Below are 21,130 nucleotides of genomic sequence, written 5' to 3' on the forward strand. Positions count from 1 at the left end.
GGCCTGAGCAACACAGTGAAAATGTCACAAAATTAAACCAAAAATGCAATAAAACACCAACAAAAATGGATCAAACCTAAAATGGCTTTTTATGGTAATTAAATGAGGTACACAGAGGTCATTAGATCTTGGAAGAAAAATAATCCAGAGATCCATGGTGAAAGACAATCAACATTCTATATCTTTTTCCTAATCACCAAGTAAACTTGAAAAAAATACAAGCTTCCAGAAAGCTGTGCCTAAGAGTTTAAAGTCCAAGTCAGACCACTGGTGGTTGTTTACTGATTTTATAGTGTTTTGTGGAACTATATGCATAAGTGATCAATAACCAACATCTAAACATGTCTTCCAAATTAAAACATCCTTCTTGACTTAAGTGTATTTTCTTTTTAGGTGACTGCAATCTTAGAATGAAGAATTCTACAAACTACCAAAAAATATCAGGATCTTTTATTGGACAACAGAAGAAAATTTTTTTTCCCAAAATCTACTACTAACAATTTGATTGAAAGTGTACTCTAAGCAGATCATCGTAACCATTTCCCTTTCAAAACAGATGGAAACCCTGAAGTACATGGTCTAAGAAGTCAGCTGAGATTCCATGGCCTCGGAGTCAATTTTGCAATTTGTTTCTGGAAGCCAGAACTCAAGACAGTTTTGTCTTAGTGGTAAGTGGATATTCCTTTGGTCAGAAGATATGAAAACTGCCCCTTTTTCAGGATGACATCAAAAAGAAGGACAGGAGAAGAGTCTTGGTTTCCTCAGAAATGATCATCAGGACCGCAGTGGTTTGGCATAGATTGGCTCCAGCACATGGTAGGTTAGAACCAAGGAGAGGCCTCCAAGAAAGATGACACTGAGCAGAGTAAGCAGCACATAGCGGCCGATGAAAAAGGTATCCACAATCTAGAGGAAGAGAGCAAGCATCAAATGAAATCACAGCCACTCCAGCAACCTGCCTGTGCTAATCTGAAATCTATGATGAACACACCTAATCTGTGATGAAATATGTTTATTTGAGCATATGTGTATCTTTCCATAGCATCTTGCCTTGGGTACCCTTTGTATATATATATGAGTAAAAGAGTCTTTTTCTTAAATCCCCAAGTTGGAGACAGAAGGTTAAAAAAAAAAAAGGATGAATAAGGTACAGGAACAAATGGCTCAATTTAGAAGATACATAAATGTTTTGGAGGACTTTCTGTTCTGAAATCAGTTATCTGAAAGAGTTAGAAGAAACTAGGCTTATCCTAGAATGAATTATTTGTGTTAGCATTTTCATCATTGCCAGTTGCTCCTAGCTACTCAGTAGGCTGAGATCTGAGGAGCACAGCTGGAAGTCAGGAAAGACTTTTTATCTCCAATTAACTACCAAAAGAAGCTGGCAATAGAGCCACAGCTCTATCAAGTAGTAGAGTGCTAGCCTTGAGCACAAAAGCTCAGGGTTGGTGCCTAGGATCTGAGTCCAAGCTCCAGGATAGGCACCAAAAAGACCCCCAAACAACAATTTTCATTATAGAGGATTTTAATGACACTAAAATATAACAGGATGCAAGCTGGGTCCCAGTGGTTCACGAACTACTTAGAAGGCTGAGATTTGAAGATCATGGTTTAAAGCCAGCTGGGTGGGAAAGTAAGACTTTTATCCCCAATTAACCGCCAAAAAGCCTGAAATGGAGCTGTGGTAGAGTACCAGCTTTGAGTGAAAAAGCTAAGGGACAGTGCCCAGGCTCTGATTTCAAGACCTAATACCAACATGCACATGTACATACACACACGCATACACACACACACACACACACACACACACACACACACACACACACACACACACATACATGCACACATGCACGCACGCCCACACACACACTTTTTTTTTTTCTGGCCAGTCATGGGGCTTGAACTCAGAAACTGGGCACTGTCCTTAAGCTTCTTTTGCTCAAGACTAGCACTCTACTACTTGAGCCACAGTGCCACTCCTGGCTTCTTCTGTTTATGTGGTACTGAGGAATCGAACCCAGGGCTTCATGAATGCTAGGCAAGCACTCTACCACTGAGTCACCTTCCCAACCCCTGCACCCCCCTACCCCAACACATTTCTATGTATCTAAGACCAAACCTTAAAAATCATCAAGCCAGGCTGGGCACCAGTGGCTCACGCCTGTAATCCTAACTACTCAGGAGTCTGAGATCTGAGGATCATGGTTCAAAGCCAGCCCAGGCAGGAAAGGGCATGAGACTCTTCAATAAACCACCAGAAAACCAGAAGTGGTGCTGTGGCTCAAGTGGCAGAGCACTCGCCTTGAGTTGAAGAGCTGAGTTCAAGCCCCAGAGTTCAAGCCCTGTGACCAACCAAAAAAAAAAAAAAATCGTCAAGCCACTACCATTCAGAAAGGTTCATTTTCAAAACAAGAATGTGTTTCTTCAAAGCTTTCATCGAAAGAGTTCTGAACCCTAATGTTCGTTACCCAGCATACCAAGGGAGAGGGAAAATGGAAACTTGCCCGAGATACTACAATGTGAATAGCACAAGTAGCTTGTCTCAAATCATGTAGCTGACTGCCTGGTAACCAGTCAAAACTGATACCATAGTTCTGTTAGTCTTCACTGACAGAAAGCTGTAACTGGTGTTAAGTGGGTTCTTCCCACTTGTATGCTGTTTACTGCCAGAAATCTATTCCCCACAGAGCCAAACAGTGGTACTCAACATTGGGCAGGTAAAAGCAATTTAATGTATAGACCTAATGGAGCAGCAAAAAACCTCGAGTAACTTCACAGAAGCCTTGAAAACCCACATATGTAAGAGAGAATCCAAAATACTTAACTAACTCTGATAGAATAATGGCCCACAGATGTCCACAACTTAATCCCTAGGAAGTATGTTAAATTGCATGGCAAAGGAGACTTAAGGTTGCTAATCAGCTGACTTTACATAGGGACATTAGCCTGGATTACCCAGTGTAATCACAAAAGTGCTCTTTAAGAGAGGCAGAAAAGAGGGTCAGTATCCAAGAGATGTTAGGTGCCGACTTTGAAGATGAGGAGGGAGGCTGCAGGCCAAGGACTGAGGGCATCCTGGACAGCTGGAGAAGGTGAGGAAATGGGTCTCCTCTAGAGCCACCAGCAAGGAATACAGCCATGCCGACCCCTGGGTTTTAGGCCAGTGAGATTGATGAGGGACTTTATAACTTACAGAACTATAAGATAGTAAGTTTGTGTGGGAGCCACTACATTTGCAGTCATGCATTATAGCAGCATTAGAAAAATACAGTGTCGATACAAAAAGTATCTGTCAAATCCAGGGACTCAAATGATCGGTGAAATCCAAAGACGCCAAAAAGGAGGCAGCTGCAGACACCCCATCTGCTCCAGAGATTACCCCAACAGTCAACTTACAATAAAGGTCAGTTTGATAAAACAACTTTAACATAACTTTGACCTTGGCTCTGGTACTGAACAAGTCTCTAGTGGGCTACATGTTTGCTCGTTCGACTGTTTCACTTTTTAATTAGCCAATTAGCAGGCCTTGGGTGCAGAAGGCCCAGCCCATGTATTATTGATACAGTATTGAGCCAGACTGCTGCAGGGGCCAGCTCTCAAATCCTGAAAATGAGAACTCCAATTCTGCTGGCCATGCTGACAAACAGATTTTGCTTAAACACCATTCTCTCCTGAGTCTGAAACTCCTATGACAGAAACGGACTGATTGTGAAACAGGGTTTTTGCTCCATGCCTTCTTCCAGTAGTCACACCTGCAGTAATCTAGAAATCTCCAGCCTCCATCATTCTTGCCCCTTTAAAGAGTATCAGGGTGGGCACTCACCCTTAACTCTATACATGGGACCCATACATTCACAGTGGTTGTCAAATGTGAACAAAAAAGCAGGCATCTATGGAAGTGATTTCATGAATTTGTAAGGTAAGTCTAGGTTTCCTTCAAGTTTTCTGAATTAATTTCCTTCCTTTTGCCATGGTTAGTTCTAGGTAGAGTGGGAAGTGTGTATCCATTTTAGTTCAAAAGGTCTTAAATTTGTGGACTGTTATCTATCAAATTAATAATCTATCTACCAAATTAATAAAGCAAAAGTTCTTTTTTTTTTTTTTTTTGGTCCGGTCGTGGGGCCTGAACTCTGGATCTGGGCGCTGTCCCTCAGCTCTTCAGCTCAAGGCTAGCGCTCTACCACTTGAGCCATAGTGCCACTTCCAGCTTTTACTGCTTATGTGATGCTGAGGAATCGAACCCAGGGCCTGAGGCATGCAAGGCAAGCGCTCTACCACTGAGCCACCTTCCCAGCCCAAAGCAAAAGTTCTGTAGACTCACCCTGATACTCAGTTGAGGCACCAGCAATATGGATTTTAAAGACAGATCTCAGGTCAAGTCCTTGCTATGTCTCTTCCTGTGTATGATCTTGAGCAAATTAGCTTAATCTCTTACAGCTTCCGTATCCTCACATATAAAATGGGTTCATACACTACTTAGAGCTGTCCTGAAGTTTAAATGAGGTAATGCACACATGTCTAGCACAGCAGTAATCTTTTATCATCACTATATAACTTTATCAACCCTTTATTATCACTACCACTTAAAAATCAAAGTAGACACAGAATTGGAAGACAAAGGGCGAACAAACAGCAGTGGTACTCACCAGACACTATGTTGAAAATGAACTATACAGCTTATGGGTGGGGACAGGAGGGAAAAACTGGGAGAGAGTGACACAAGAGGTGACACTGACCAAAAAGGAATGCGCTCTACCTAACTTACATAACTGTAACCCTTCGGTGCATCACCTTAACAATAGCAATTTAAAAATGGGGGATAAAAGTGTAGGTAGAAAGGGAGAAGGCTACTAGACGGAATAATGGCCAAAGGCAAATGATCAAAATCCTATGGTTGTGACAGCAATCATGGTAAGGCATGAGTGGCATCTCCAGAGAAGGACACGATGACAGAGAGCTATCTTTTTTTTTTTTTTTTTTTTGTCGGTCGTGGGGCTTGAACTCTGGGCCTGGGCGCTGTCCCTCAGTTCTTCAGCTCAAGGCTAGCACCCTACCACTTGAGCCACAGCGCCACTTCTGGCTTTTTTCTGCTTATGTGGTGCTGAGGAATCGAACCCAGGGCCTCATGCATGCAAGGCAAGGGCTCTACCACTGAGCCACCTTCCCAGCCCCAGAGATCTCTTTTCAAGCTGGGCATTGATGACTCATAATTGTAATCCTAGCTACTCTGGAGACAGACCTGAGGATAGAGGTTTGAAACCAGTCCACACAGACAGATCTGAGAGATTATCTCCAACTAAACAGTAAAAAAGCAGGAAGAAGAGATACAGCTCAAGTAGTAAAGTGCCAACCCTGAGCAAAAAATGCCTTGAGTACAAGGCCCTGAAAATTCCAGCTATAGTACCAACATGTGCATGCACACACGTGTGTGTATACACATGGGCGCGCGCGCGCACACACACGCAAAATCTACTTTCAGAGGTGTCAGCTGGCAGATGTGGTCCCAGGAATGAGGACCAGAGGAATCATTACTAGTGAGTTCAACTACATCTTTACCTTCTGCTTCTCATAGTAATGCTACTCGCTCCCCACTGCTCTTCTCTGTGGAGATACTTCTCTCCACATCACAAGTAGAAAAAGTCTACCACAGGGAGAAAGTCACATGGCTCAGTACCTGAGAGCACATAAATTTTGGCCTTTAATCTGAGGTTTTGAGCCGAGGCTACCAGGATGGCAATGCTTCACTTCTCGGCAGGCCTGTGCCTATCCATTCCTCACTCAGTTTCCCTTGCTTGGTCGTCATAATAGGTAGGAGGTAGTCTTTCAACACTGTCATGAAGTTTAAGTTGAAGACAAGACCAACTCAGACCGTGTATTGCAAGTGGGGCCAGAAGATCGTGGGGATTTAAAATTCCCTCTGAAAGCGGGAGAAAATGAGGAAGCAGGGGTAATTGTTCAATAAGATATGCACATACCATACATATGTAGCCGTAATCCCCCTGTTCATCACCTTTACAATAAATAATAAAAATAAAAAAATAAGCTGGGTGCCAGTGGCTCACACCTGTAATCCTAGTTACTCAGGAGGCTGAGATCTGAAGATAGCAGTTCAAAGCCAGCCCAGGCAGCAAAGTCTCCAATTAACCACCAGAAAATCAGAAGTGGCTCTGTGGCTCAAAGTGGTATAGCACTAGCCTTGAGCTGAAGAGCTCAAGGACAGCGCCCAAGCCCAGATTTCAAGCCCCATTACCAACAATAAAATAAAATATAAAATTATCTCTGAGCTCCCCTACACATGTTTCAACAGTGCTGTGCTAACATATCAGGTGGCAGAGAAGGATGAAGGTTTGTATTAGGAGGCAAATGAAACCAATAGTTTTACCTTCATTTCAACTTCTGGGGCTGGGAGTTCAGTGGCTCGGGGGAAAAGCAATAGAACTGATGTGATGACCAGAGCACCAAGGAAGACAAAAATGATGGAGAACCTGGGGCAATGAGACAAAGTATTAAAAACTCAGCTTACAATTTCTCCCAACTAGTTGGGCCTGGCCTGGCTCTTCCCTGGGGGTCAACATGTTTCAGTCCCCTGACAATGTCCAGACACCTGTTATACACAAGGCCTTTCTTCCTAGAGATACCATCTTGGGCGTGTTCCTGTTATTCCAAACTCCTAATAATGAGAACTCAGAGTTTTCATCTGTGCTTCTGCCTAAAGTCATGTTCAAGGGAAAAAAAAACAACAACAAAATCAAGGCAACTCTATTCATATCCACTTTGGTTGCTTTTTGGCCAGAAAAATTAGCAAATTTGTAACTCTCTGCTCTTTACTGACAAGTCCTCTCCATAGTACAACTGTGGAGTGTTTGGGGGTCTGTTTATGATCTTAAAATCAAGTGCCTGGTATGGAGTGACAGTTCAACTCACCAAATGCTTCTTACTTTGCCTGGGCCTACGCCTAGAGCCCTAAGAGACTGGACCAAGCAACATGGCATAAATCACAACAATTAAGAAAAACTCCCATGTGCATCCCCCTGAGAAATTCAATAGGCAGCGAAAGCAGATTTTCTTGTCATCTCTTGTCTCTCCGCCATCTCCTCCACAGTAAGAACTGAAAAATATACTTCCTTTCTCCTCCCACCTCTGCCTCAGAGCATAAATAACACAGTTAGTGCTTATGATAAGAGGTTAAAATGCAACTCGTTCAAACTGCCAGTAATTACAAAAATGATCTTCTGAATTCTAAATGTTTAATGAGCATCAGCGATTTTGCCTCTAATTGCTTTTACCTAGGACTCCCAACTGGAAAGAATGCCTTACCTAGCTATCCCGGAGGCTCTGGATAACAGCGCACACAGCAGCAGCACCAGCACCCAGAGCAAGGCGAGGATGAACACGCCGGCACCCACTCCCAGCACTGTGCCAGCCATCGGGGATGGGAGGGAGGGGTCACACCAGCCCACGCCGTGGCTGGGCCTGACTGCACCTGCTCCTGGTGTTCTGACAAACACAGAAAGCCTGAACTCAATATGGGATGTGATGACTGGGATGTCGCTACAAGTCTCCAGGTCTTCCATTTGCTGGAGGTTGAGTCCCTGAGTAGAAGATAGAGGTGTAGAACCCAAAGCCTTTCTTTGACTGAGATTGCTCCCAGCTCTGCACACATCTTCCAAGTTTGCATTCTGAGCTGGAGTTTCTTCCCCCAACCCATGAAAGAAGGCTGAACCTCATTACAAAACCCTGGCCAGGACCAGTAGAAGGTACCAGGGCCTGGGAGCTCCAAGGCCAAACAGAAGTTGAAGTTTTGGTGAAATCCATGGTATGAACTTTGACTCACCAGGCACAAATCTCCACTCTGCTGTCCAGTTCTTAGTCACCAAAGGGAGGAAACTTCCGGCCCTTAAGAGAAGAGGAGCCGTCAATAATTGTGAACATTTACTATGTGCTAAGTACTTCACAGACCTATCTCATTTGATCATGGTTTTAGACTATGATTAACAGAGGAGGTATGTGCTATATAATTTCAAAGGAGTGTGGCTTAATCTTCTATCTCATGACTTCTCTATCTCATGAAATTCTCTTCTGTGTGTGTGTGTGTGTGTGTGTATACAAGATGGGGCTTGAATTCAGGGCTTGGGCTCTGTCTCTTAAATTTTCCACTCAAGGATGGCACTCTACCACTTGAGCCACAGCACTACTTCTGACTTTTTGGTGGTTCATTGGAGAAAAAGAGACCCAAGACTTTGCTGCCTGGGATGGCTTTGAACTGTGACCCTCATATCTCACCCCTTGAGGAGCTAGGATTACAGGCGTGAGCCACCAGCACCTGGGGTTTCTCACTGTTCTATATTTTTTTTGGTTGATCATGGGGCTTGAACTCTGGGCCTGGGCGCTGTCCCTCAGCTCTTCAGCTCAAGCCTAGTGCTCTACCACTTGAGCCACAGCATCACTTCTGGTTTTCTGGTGGTTTATTGGCAATCAGAGTCGCACAGACTTTCCTGCCCAAGCTGGCTTTGAACAGCAATCCTCAGATCTCAGCCTCCTGAGTAGCTAGGCTTACAGGTGTGAGCCACCAGCACTTAGCTTCTCAATGTTCTTGAGACCACAATTTGACAAGAAACGTATTGTTAGAACTGGGCCCTCCTGGAAAGGGGGTCAGTGCCACAAGTGCATGCTAGGCTGAGTTAGGGGTGGCCTGGCTCCTACCAGTTCCTTTTCCTTTTCTTTTTGATTGTCATGGGGTTTGAACTTGGGCCTGGGCACTGTCCCTGAGCTTTGAGCCACAGCTCTACTTCTGGTTTTCTGGTGGTTAATTGGAGCTAAGAGTCTCAGGGACTTTCCTGCCCAGGCTGACTTTGAATCATGATCCTCAGATCTCAGCCTCTTGAGTAGCTAGGATTACAGACATGAGCCATCAGCGCCGAACCTTCCCAGCCATTTCTATAGCCTCATTGGGGGAGCACTCTCCCCTTATTAAAGCCTCATGGGCTCATCTCAGTATCTTTACATGTCAGGCATTTTCCCTCTGTGTATTAGTATGTTGTGTCTTCTGCCTAAATTCAAGCCTTAATCCCAGCCACCTGCACGAGCAGTCTCTCATCATGTTTCCAATCCTCAGAGAAGAAATTCATTTCCTCACATCTTCTCCCATTGCCCACAGGTAACCTTCAAAAGTTCCTCTCCATCACTCTCTTTCTTCCAGAGCACTCTTCACCAGTTGTAGCTAACTCATTTTGTTTTTCCTTCCCAGTGCTGGGGATTGAATCCAGGGCCTCATGAATGCTATGCAAGTGCTACCACTGAGCTACCTTTTTATTCATTCACTTACTAGTTTATTTTCTGTCCCTTCAACCAACCTCAGGAAAGCAGAAACGTTGGATTTCTCATTCTGGTATTGTTAGTTCTTAGCACAGAGATTATAAACAAGAAAAATAAGCTTGCAAGAATCAAGTGTGGTCACACGTAGGTTTAGAAAGATGACTGTCGTCCTGGGCACAAATGGCTCAAGCCTGTAAGCCTAGCTACACAGGAGCCTGAGGTCTGAGGATCGTGGTTCAAATCTAGCCCAGGCAGGAAAGTCTGAGAGACTCTTATCTCCAATTAACCACCAGAAAACCGGAAATGATGCTGTGGCTCAAGTGGTAGAGTACTAATCCTGAGCTGAAGAGCTCCGGGACAGCGTCCAGGCCCAGAGTTCAAGCCCCATGACCAACCAAAAAAAAAAGGAAGAAAGATGATTGTAACTTCTGGTCAATTTGCTGGGCAATGAAAGTTTTTATACAACAGCAAACACACAGTGACCTTCAGTAAAAAGCCAGGTGCTGGTGACTCACATCTATAATTGTAGCTACTCAGGAAGCTGAGATCTGAGCATCATGGTTCGAAGCTAGTCCATAAATGGAGCTGGAGTGGAGCTGTAGCTCAAGTGGTAGAGCACTAACCTTTGCGCACAAAAGCTCAGGGACAGTACCCAGGCCCTGAGTTCAAGCCCCAGGACCATCACAAAAAAAAAAAAAAGAGGAAGGACTAAAATATTACTCAGTATTACATGCAAGATGCGAAACAGTTCAAAGTTAAAGCAGACTGACTCTAATTTCCCCAGGAGGAGGGAAATTAGAGTAACTGTCAATGATAACCTGTAGGTTTTATTAAACCAAGTATACATGTTATAGCATATCTATATCTATATAGAGGAAGCCAGGCACGAGGGGCTCACATCTACAATCCTAGCTTCTTGAGAGGCTGAGATCAGAAGAGTTGTGGTTCCAGGCTGGTCCAGGCAAAAACAACAACAAAAAACTCCATTTCAAAAGAAGGTGAACATGGCAGTATGTACCTTTCATTGTAGCTATAATAGGAAGCCTAAATAGGTGGGTTGTTTCCTGTCAGGCTCATTCTTAGGCAGGAAAAGGGATCCTATCTCAAAAGTAATCAGTGCTTTTTGTACTTTTTTAAGGCCAGAGGTGTAGCTTAGTGGTAGAGTAACTGCCTAGCAAGTGCAAAGCCCTGAGTTCAAACCTCAAGTAATACCAATAATAATAATGATGATGATGAATATAAATGCCATACAACAGAAATAAAATAACATTCACATGAATAGAATGAAAAAAGTAAGAAAAGAAACAAGAGGGGTGATGGTGGGTAAACAAAGCCAGGAAAATAAAAATACAGAAGACTGTAAATATAAGCACAAATACAACAATCATAGTAAATGCAAACAGATCACACATGATTATTCAAAGATTCTCATAGTGAATTTAAAAGAAATGAAAACTGGCCGGGTGCCAGTGGCTCATACCTGTAATCCTAGCTACTCAGGAGGCTGAGATCTGAGGATCGTGGTTCAAAGCCAGCCCAGGCAGAAAAGTCTGTGAGACTCTTTAATAAACCACCATAAAACCAGAAGTGGCGCTGTGGCTCAAATGGTAGAGTGCTAGCCTTAAGCTGAAGAGCTGACGGACAAGGTCCAGGCCCAGAGTTCAGCAGACCCCACAACCACCAACAACAACAACAAAATATGTAAGGCCAAAATTGATATAACTCTACAATAAATAAGCCCACAAATTTAGTGATTGAATATACTTATTTACTAAGAGATCCATCAAATAAAAAATAAAGAGTACTTAACAAAGAGAATATCTGAATGGCTAAAGGAGCTAAATTTCATTAGTCATCAGATAAATTACAAGTGAAAACCAAAATATAGTACCCTCTATATATCCACCAGCAAAGCAAAAAGGAAAATAGTAATAGTAGTGATTAGCAAAAATGTACAGTAAATGGAATATTATTCTTCTATTTCTAGATGTATTCCCAACACAAATGTGTACATAAGTTCACCAAAAGACATGTACAGTAACCCCTCTGTATGGTATTTTCACACACACACACAAAAGACATGTACAAAAAGGTCACTGCAGCCCCAAGTAGAAACAATCCACATATTTACCAATAGAATAAAGTACAACAATCTATTCACTCATACAATGCACTATTATAAAGCAATGAAAATAAACTAACTACAACTATACCCAATAATCTGGATAATTTTACAAATACCAAGTTAAAAGATACGGGCATAAGTTACACTAAGCCAGGTATGGTGGCACAAGCCACCAGGAAAGGCTAAAAGAAGAGAATTATAGGTCAGCCTAGTCTTTAGAGTGAAATCTTATCTCAAACAAAATCAAAAAGTTCACACTGCATGCCGTGAACAATGTTCAAAAATAGGTCAAACTAATTTGGGGGGCTAGAAGCAAGAGTATGTTTTCCTTGTAGAACACCTTCACTGGAGAGCGTTCTGGGGTACTGTTAAACTGTTTCTTCATCTGGCTTTATTTGGGTCAGCTGTATCTAGCTATGCCTTTAGAATTTATACACTTTGTTTTATGTGTATTATACTTGACTAAAACTTTGTTTTAGTAGTAATCTTAAGGAATTTATCGACCAAATGCAATACATGTACTATTTGGGTCCTGATTCAAACTAACTATAAAAACTCCTTTTAAGATGACTAGGAAAATCTGAACAGTATCTGGGTATTTGATATTAAGGAATTATTTTTTTCAATGAAAAAAAGTTTTTTTTAAGCATTGTGTCAGCCAGGTGCTGGTGGCTCATACCTATAATCCTCAGGAGAATCCTCAGACTTGAGGATCCAAGCTTTGAAGCCAGCCTAGGCAGGAAAGCCCTTAAGACTCTTATCTGCAATCAACCACCAAAAAGCCTGAAATAGAGCTGTGGCTTAAGTGGTAGAGCTCCAGCCTTGAGCAAAAAAGCTAAGGAACAGCACACGGGTCCTGAATTCAAGCCCCAGTACCAGAGTGTACACACACACACACACACACACACACACACACACACACACACACACACACACACACACACACACACACACACACACACACACACACACACACACACACACACACACACACACACACACACACACACACACACACACACACACACAGAGAAAACAACAAAAATTATGATTCTGGGTATTTCATATTATTTGGGGAGAGGATGAGGGACTATGAAATATGACTGGTAGTTCATTAGCTGTGAAAACTAGACAATATGTGAGTGGATGTTGGTTATATAGTTTCCTAAACTTTTTTTTTTTTTTTTGGTCAGTTGTGGGGCTTGAGCTGAGGGGACAGCCACCACCACCACCTGAGCCACGGTTCCACTTCTGGCTTTTTGGTGGTTCATTAGAGATAAAGACTGTCATGGACTCTCAACCTCCTGAGCAACTAGGATTACAGGTGTGAGCCACCAGCACCCGGCTTCTAAACTTTTGAGTATCTGAAACTTTCAGAACAAAAAGATGTGTGTATGTATACATATATAAGTTTGTATGTATACACATAAATATGAATAAACAAATGATTTCTAAGAGTCTTATAGCCAAAATTATAAAACTTCAAGGTCTTTTCTTTTTAAGTACCTGGAGAGAGAACTAAAGCAACCCTGAGTAGAAAAATAGATAATCCATGTTCCTAGATGAGGTAGTTAAGTAAAAAGACCTCGATTTTTCTTAATCTATCAATTCAGTGCATTCTAACCAAAGCCTAAAAATAATTTCTTGTGGAACTTGAAAACAAATCCTAAATTCATACGGAAGAGTAAAGACCCAAGAATAGCTGAAACAATTTTGAGAACTAGGATGGCAACCTGCCCTTCTTGTTACCAACTGCTGCAGACATATTATAAAACCAAGGTAATTAAAACAGTGTGAGAGTGGTACAAAGACACATGGTCCGAGAGCCAGGGAGAGAGAGCGAGTCGTGCATTTGTGAGGATCTGGCACAGGGAGGCGCTGGCTGAGTCGGGGGCAAAGAATGTCACAGACGGGTGACAGCAAGAACGATTACCCAACCGGAAAATAATAAAAACTCGACCTCTACTTTGTATCACATACAGGAGCCAGTTTTAAACAGAAATAATTCATAATGAAATGGCATATGTTTAAATATGTGAATGTTCAGGCTGACTGGGCTAGAATACATAATGAAGTACGGTAGTCAGATGCTTGCACCTAAACTTAGCATCACCACCGAGCACAGAAGCTACAAAGGCAGACTCCGCAGGTGTGTTGTATTGGCAACTCAAATACCACGAGCTGTGCTGCCTGCCTTCACGTCTATGGTTTTTCTAGAGTAACGAATAACTCTTGTTAAAGTTCCAAACCACAAATTTGTATAATTTCTCTTTCATTTACATTCCTCAGTTGAGTTACATTCCTGGAAATTTCACCATATTAAATTGTGCCCCAAAGAGTACCATTATGTTAATACACAAAGTGGAGTTAGGGTCTAGGAGAATTATAAATAAATATTCTGTGGGACATGCAAAGGTTGTTCAGGATGCAGGCAATTCTTCATTTGAAGACATACACACATGAACATAAATGCTGCAAAAATGAAACCCACAGTATAGTTATATTTTAAAAAGGAAAAAAAATTTACATAACATATATTGTTTATGATGATAGACATATACAGCAAAAGTATAAAAATATGTGCAGGGATGATAGGATAATTTCAGGAGTACTTCTGAGAGGAGGGGAGCAGAATGGGGCCAGCAAAGAGAAAAGAAGGGATCTGAACGGAATCTGTGATATTTTCAGTTCTTTACAATAAAAAGCATCGGCTGGAATAGTAGGTCAATGGTAAGACTGCTTGTCGACCATTGTGAGGTCTTGGTCTGATCCCCAGAATGATAAACAAGACAAAATTTAAGCAGATGGCTAGTATGCTAACATTCACTAATCTGGCTTACGGGGGTATTGATATTTGTCCTACTACCCAATAATGGTCTCTTATTTTTAAGGATTTGGGATAATTATTCATTTGTAAAGAGGTATGTGATGACAGGGCACACATACGTACTGGGATCAGAGACCAGAGGTCACCATTTAGACTATGGTAGTCCTCCAGACAGGGAATGGTAAGAGTCTGAACTGCAGAAGAGAGAAAGTGTTAGAGAGGACAAAGGTTTCCAGTTTGGTTAGCTGAGCTGACAGTACTGGTCCTTCTGGAAAAAGAAAAAAATCACTTTTCTATTTCTTTTGGTCATAGCACTGAACTCAAGGCCTCAAATTTGTTAGGGAGACACTCAACCACTGAGCCATGCCCCCGACTACGCTTGTCACTTTCTGCCTAGTGGCATAGGTATTGTAGTCTGTCCATTTTAGGCTTCCTGCTATTGGATGATAGTCCCACTACTACCTCATCTAGTTCCCACCATCATCTAGCTTCCCACTGTGGAGACAGTCTCACAGAGTTGTCTGCTCATGCTGGCCTAGACCCATGATCCTCCCAAGCTCATTCCCCTGTGGAGTTGAGGGTGACAGGTGCAATCAACAGCTGCGCATTGAAAGGGGGGTGGGTCTTTGTCAGGACTGGCTTCAAAGTGTGATCCTCCCATTCAAAGCCTACCAAATAGTCAGGATTATAGGTGTGAGTCATCAGTGCCAAGTTCAAGAAAATGATTTAAGGATACTTCGGTGCGGTTTTGGGTATCACACACATAACCTGTAAAACCTACACCAATTCTTTAATACCTAGGATACAGGGCAATGGTACTGAAACTGATTAAGAAAACATTGCTCTCAGCAGGGTGCTGGTGGCTCACACCTGTAATCCTAGCTACTCAGGAGGCTGAGATCTGAGGATCATGGTTCAAAGCCAGTCAGGTAGGAAAGTCTGTGAGACTCTTATCTCCAATAAACCACTAGAAAACCGGAAGTGGCGCTGTAGCTCAAGTGGTAGAGCGCTCGCCTTGAGCGGAAGAGCTGAGGGACAGCGCCCAGGCCCAGAGTTCAAGCCCCACAACCGACCAAAAAAAAAAAAAAAAAAGAAAGAAAGAAAAAAAGAAAACATTGTTCTCAATACCCCTATAGAAGCTTAAAAACTAGAGACATTGATCTGTATAGGTGGTAGGGCTTTATGATTAAATAGACCCAAGCTCTTCTAATAATGAAGCCCTTCACTTCATAACCTAAACACACATTTTCTTACTAAGCATGACAAAGAGATGCTGGTTATAGTATAGAATGCTGCTGTAGAAGAAATGCTTAATCATTTTTACTTTTTTAGTTCACTGTGAGAAAATACTTGTGATTATGTACCCTATGGAATAGCTAAATTATTTGAACTGGGTATGATTTAAACAACACAAAAAGTGTTTTGACAGATTGAGAACCTTTGAAAACTGATGGTTTAGCCGTCTTCATTTCAAGAGTAAGTCCATTTATGTGATACCATGACATTTAAAGAAGTACCCTAACTCAGGAAAGAATAAGCTGAATTTGAATGCACAATTTACTAGCTAACAACTATAGGGTTGATTTTCTCCCTCTGTGTTCAATGTCAAAAATGACTTGCATTCTTCCTGCTAAAAGTTACAGAGAAAATTGAGAAAAGCACAAACTGAGAAGATTGACACCTCAACCAAAGTTTATGGGATTAAACACACCGTTCACAAACAGGCTCACAAAGAATACTAAGATGACTTTACTTACTGCCCAGAACAAATGTAGACTCGGAGAAGGGGATACCGTGGCTTAAGTGGTGCTGGTAGTGGGTGAAACCTTAGCCATTTGCTGATCTTCACTCGAACTCAAAAGCCCTTGAAAACAAAAACAACAGGTTACAGGAGACATTTGCCCTTCTGCAGAAATCCTTCTCAATTTCCTTTCTAGATTGTTTCAATCCTTACAAAACAAAAACAAAAACAAACATCCAAAAACCGGGGTGAGGGGAGTGTCACACGTTTGTTTTTCTATGTTAAACACTTCCCTGTAATCTAAATGTGAAAATATGAGAAAACCTCTTGGTTTTATTATTAGTAAGGAACAGGGCCTGGGCCTCCTGTCTCCATCACCGAGCACAGCTCAGTACTGAGGCCCAGGGACACCTTAGCAACCAGGACCTGAGCTCCTCTCCCCGCCTGCTGCACGTTCCAAGGGGTGACAGCAGGCGCAGCCCGTCTCCCTGGGACACTCACTCGGCTACTCTTTAGAAGTTGGACATGGGTTAAAGTGTCAGACAACAGGCATTTGAATCTGGCGCAGACATTTTACTTTCTCAAGGGCCAGAAACACAACAGCCCTTCCTTCTGGGCACCCTGTTAGGTATCAGCCGCCAGGCTTTAGGTCCAGCATGTTCAGGGGTCTGGGGGGGGTCCCCCCTCGTGCCTTCAACTCCCTCCTTCTTTGCAGGCCCCGCAACCTGAGGCTCCCCTTTTGCGATCTCCACGAGCGCTCGGGGACCCTCGCTTCCGCCCCTCCCCGCTCCACTCCTCCTGGCTCCCCAAGTTACCTCGGCCCCTACTCACATCTGAATCTGGCCTGCTCCAACCCACACGGGCTTCCGTGTACTTACGACAAATCACAAGTGGGCTTTTATTCAAGCTATTTCAGATTCTCCAATCAGCATATCTCTTTCAATGTCCAACTTCCTCCTTATTAGTTTATGTTTGCCGCGGCTCTAGGCTACGCCGAGTACAGTCGGTGGGTACGCCGTCCTCCATTATGCCCTCCAATTGGTCAGCGCTTGTGCGTCCTGGGATTAGACTCGATTTCCATTGGATAATGGTGCTTCGCCACTCCCCTACCTCAGTGTCAATCACCCTTTCCTCCTTAACCCAGGGGACCATTGGTCAGGGTAGCCTGAGGGCGCGTTGCTGGGTTGCTGGGCTGCGAGGAGCCGCTTCTCCTTTCCTGGCTATCACCCTGGAGATTGCGCGGGAGGGGGGGGGGTATCTATACCTTAGTGCCTGTTCCCAGGTTCTGTAGAGGCAGGATTTTGGAGGCTAGTCGGATCAGTCCCAGGATTGAAGAGTCCAAAGCAACAGTTGTAATAACATTGCGTTTCATTTATCCTCCCTTATTTTATTTAGCGTTATCATTTCACTTAGCATCATTATCTTAGCCTTTGTGATAAACTGAGGTAATGATCATTCTAACCAAGGAACAGACTGGGAAAGAGGCTCCAGATCGATCAAATAAACCACATTCACCAGGCAGCTAGAACTGGAGCTGTTCCCCTTTTGCAGATTGCTGTGACCAGAATTGGCCAAGATTTTGTGCCAGCGCTTCTAGGATCTTGAACAACAACAAAATCCATCAATCAGTCCAACAAAGAGCGGAGGACAAAGGCTGCATACCTCATTGCAGAGGCAGCATAGGAAAACAGACAATAGCCAATCGTTGGTGGCTCACCTATAATCCTAGCTACTCAGGAGGCTGAGATCTGAGGATCGTGGTTCGAAGCCAGCCTAGGCAGGAAAGTCCATGAGACTCTTATCTCCAATAAACTACGCAGAAAAAAACCAGAAGTGTCTCTGTGATTCAAGTTGTAGAGCACTAGCCTTGAGCAAAAGAAGCTGAGTGGCAAAGCCCAGGACCAGAGTTCAGTCAAGCTCCAGGACTAGCCAAAAGTTAATTAATTAAATTAAAAATAAAATTAAAATTAAGAAAAAGAAAAAAATCAAATAATACCACATTGAACAGGGACTTGAACTTTTGCCTTTAGACAAAATACGGATATATCATGAAGCAAAGTACTCAGTCTGAATCTCTGATTTAGAGCAATTAGGTTCTAATTCAGAGCTTTATGAATGAAATGGAAGAAGATGGTTGGATTTTATTGACTGCAGAAATCAAGTTTATTCTACCATCATGACTTCATTTGCAGTTCTATAAACGAACCAATAATTTTCTTATGTGTTTAAAAACTTGACCTTAGTTGGCCCAGTGAGGTGCTCTGTGGTTAAGAAAGCCATTGTTTTGATTAATTCATTGCATTAGAATTGAATGTCAAATGTAGCTGTGCACTAGTAGAAACGATGAAGATACATAAAAAATAAGAGGTGACTTTTGTCTTAATGAGCTTCATGTGGTTTTGTAATGTGATATTAACAACACAAGAAACACTTGAAGATATAGCAATGGACCAAACCTAATTTCCAGTTAATTGTTTCAAATGATAATACTTCCTATTTCAGAACATCCTGTAGTTAGTTGTTAGAGCACTTCTTCACTTGTATTATTTCCAGAGTATTTTGTTCCTGCTGGAGTCTGTGTGTCAGCTTCATTGTAAGCAAGAATAATGCTGAGTCCCAAGCATACTGGTGGGATGGGAAAGTTGAAACCAAAGTGGGAGGGAATTCACAGAGGGGAGATCATTTCAACAAAGAGGCTGAGACAAGAATGAGTGCTGAGTATCTGGAAAACAATGTGGAGACAAATCATGGAAAAATATAACACTATTGCCCAACTGGTCATAGCTAATTCTGAGGTCTTAATGTTTTGGTGGAAAGTAGTCAAGATCTTTTTTGCTTTGTTTTGTTGTCAGTCATGGAGCCAGAACTCTGGGCCTGGGCACTGACCTTCAGCTCTTCAGCTCTAGGCTAGCGCTCTACCACTTGAGCCACAGCACCACTTCCGGCCTTTTCTGCTTCTGTGGTGCTGAGGAATTGAACCCAGGGCCTCATGCATGTAAGGCAAGCACTCTACCACTGAGCCACCTTCCCAGCCCAGTCAAGAGTTTTTTGAGATTAGAAAAGTTGAGTTCCTTATACTTCTAATGATCAAACTGGTTTTAATTAAAAGATAAATGAAGAATGAACATGAGAACCAGGCACCAGTGGTTCATGCTTGTCAGCTACTAGTTGAGGCTGAGATCTGAGGATCACAGTTTGAAGCCAGCCCCAGCAAGAAAGTTTGTGAGACTCTTCTCTTCAATTAACCACCAAAAAGCCAGAACTGGAGTTATGGTTCAAGTGGCACAGTGCAGCCTTGAGCAAAAATCCTAAGGGATAGTGAAGAGGTCCTGAGTTCAAGCCCTAGTCCATAAGAAGGGATTCTTCTGCACCTGGTTGGTGGCTTATATCTGTAATAGTAACAATTCAGGAGTCTAAGATAGGGAGGACTGATATTCAAAGTCAGCCTGGGTAGAAAAGTTGTTGAGACTGTAGCTCCAAAATAACCAGTACAAAGCCAGGCTACAGGCATTGCTCAAGTGGTAGAATTCCAGCCAAGCAAGCAAGCCAAGCAATCAAAGGGTCAAGTTCAAACCCTGGTACTCTCAAAAGCATAAAATTAAAGGGATTCCTTCCCTAAGCTCCTCTCTGCTCTATCCACCCAATCTCACCACCTAATTGGAAAAGTATTCGTTTTCCTGATGATAGTATTGAAATTGAGAAAATGCTGACACCCTAACATCTTTTGCCTTCTCTGAATTGAAGGCATTTACTCTACTCAAGAGATTACATTCTCCTTTTAAAAGTTGTCTACTGGCCTTGAAGCCTGACTCAAATGGTAGCATGGCTCAAAGTCCTCAGTTTAAACACCAATACCACCAAAAATAAAACAAAAAGGACTTTATGTTATACAACATTTTTCCATGTTCTCCATCTCTGCTGGGTATTTATTTTTATTCACAGAAAGTACTCAGATGCCAGGTACATGTGTGTGTGTGTGTGTGTGTGTGTGTGTGTGTGTGTGTGTGTGTGTGTGTGTGTGTGTGTGTGTGTGTGTGTGTGTGTTTTCTGTTGCTGTGGCAGGAAAAAAAATCACAGAGAAAACAAGTTAGAGGAAAAAAAAAGATCTATTTTGGCTCAGAGTTTCTGATGATTCAGTCTATGGTCAGCTAGCTCCATTGATCTGGGTATAGGGTGAGATGATAGCCAGTATGTGTGGTGGAGAATGGTCATCTTATATCATAACAAGGAAGCAGAGAGGGAGAGAGAGAGAAAATAGTCTAGCCAGGAGTTAGGGACAAAAATCTGCCCTTCAAAAGTATTATAGTTTGGGGGCTGGGAAGTTGGCTCAGTGGTAGAGTGCTTGCCTCACATGCATGAAACCCTAGGTTTGACTCCTCAGCATCACATAAGCATGAAAAGCTGGAAGTGGCGCTGTGGCTCAAGTAGTAGAGTGCTAGCCTAGAGCTGAAGAGCTGAGGGACAGTGCCCAGGCCCAGAGTGCAGGCCCCATGACTGACAAAAAAAAAAAAAGTATTATGGTTTGGATATAAAGTATGCTCCAGAAGGCTTGGGCATTTGGCAGCTTGGTCCCTCAAGCAAGTAAATGTTCAGAAGAGAGGCTCTTGGGAAGTGATTTGATCTTGAGGACTCTGACTACATGAATAGATTAATCCGCATGAATTCCAAATTGGAATGACTATTGAGAGATGGTGGATTTGTGGAAGATAGTGCCTGGTTAGAGGAAATAAGCCACTCACTGTAGACATGTCCTGTCCTGGAAAGGTATACTTTGTCCCCAGCCCCTTCCTGTCCCATTCGGCTTCCAGATTCCAACATGGGTTCTGAAAACATGAACCAGAACAAATCTTCCTGCTTCCAGTTGTTTCTTTCAGATATTCATCATAGCAATGAAATGTCTGGCTAACACAAAAGGTCTCCAGTGACCTATTTCTGCCAATGAGGCCCCATTGCCTAGAGTTTTTGTCACCTTCCAACAGCCCATCAAGTTATGAACCCATTAATGGGTCAAACCCTTGATGAGATCAGTACATTTATGATCCTCAGTCTTTTTCCCCAATGGTTGGCAACCACACTTTTAACACATGGCCTTTGAGGGACACTAAAATCCAGAGCATAACAT

The 21,130-nt window shown here is 42.7% G+C and overlaps 1 protein-coding gene across 4 annotated transcripts; it reads right to left on the reverse strand.

Annotated features, from left to right (window-relative positions):
- Positions 1 to 435: 435 nt before the first annotated feature.
- Positions 436 to 16,987, reverse strand: LOC138838846 (transmembrane protein 218-like). Of its 4 annotated transcripts, none has more exons than XM_070038237.1 (6): positions 16,887 to 16,987; positions 16,025 to 16,131; positions 7,835 to 7,896; positions 7,318 to 7,497; positions 6,383 to 6,485; positions 436 to 906 (listed from the first exon to the last, which is right to left on the reverse strand). In XM_070038237.1, the coding sequence occupies exons 4-6, from the start codon at positions 7,425 to 7,427 to the stop codon at positions 775 to 777; spliced, it is 345 nt and encodes a 114-aa protein (XP_069894338.1). In that variant the 5' UTR covers positions 7,428 to 7,497; positions 7,835 to 7,896; positions 16,025 to 16,131; positions 16,887 to 16,987; the 3' UTR covers positions 436 to 774. The 4 variants fall into 4 exon arrangements, with proteins under 4 accessions (XP_069894338.1, XP_069894335.1, XP_069894337.1 ...); XM_070038234.1 differs by lacking the exon at positions 16,887 to 16,987 and adding an exon at positions 16,840 to 16,876; XM_070038236.1 differs by lacking the exon at positions 16,887 to 16,987 and adding an exon at positions 16,824 to 16,862.
- Between the last annotated feature and the right edge of the window lie 4,143 nt (positions 16,988 to 21,130).

The sequence above is a fragment of the Dipodomys merriami genome, unplaced genomic scaffold, assembly GCF_024711535.1.
Source record: "Dipodomys merriami isolate MVZ:Mamm:240054 unplaced genomic scaffold, mDipMer1.0.p SCAF_29, whole genome shotgun sequence".
Classification (NCBI taxonomy): Eukaryota; Metazoa; Chordata; class Mammalia; order Rodentia; family Heteromyidae; genus Dipodomys; species Dipodomys merriami.

Coding starts and splice junctions, on each gene's coding strand:
- LOC138838846 (XM_070038237.1), bottom strand. CDS start 7,427: ATGGCTGGCACAGTGCTGGGAGTGGGTGCCGGCGTGTTCATCCTCGCC. Junction 6,486..7,317: donor AGAGCCTCCGGGATAGCTAG/GTAAGGCATTCT, acceptor TCATTGCCCCAG/GTTCTCCATCATTTTTGTCT. Junction 907..6,382: donor CCCCAGAAGTTGAAATGAAG/GTAAAACTATTG, acceptor CTCTTCCTCTAG/ATTGTGGATACCTTTTTCAT.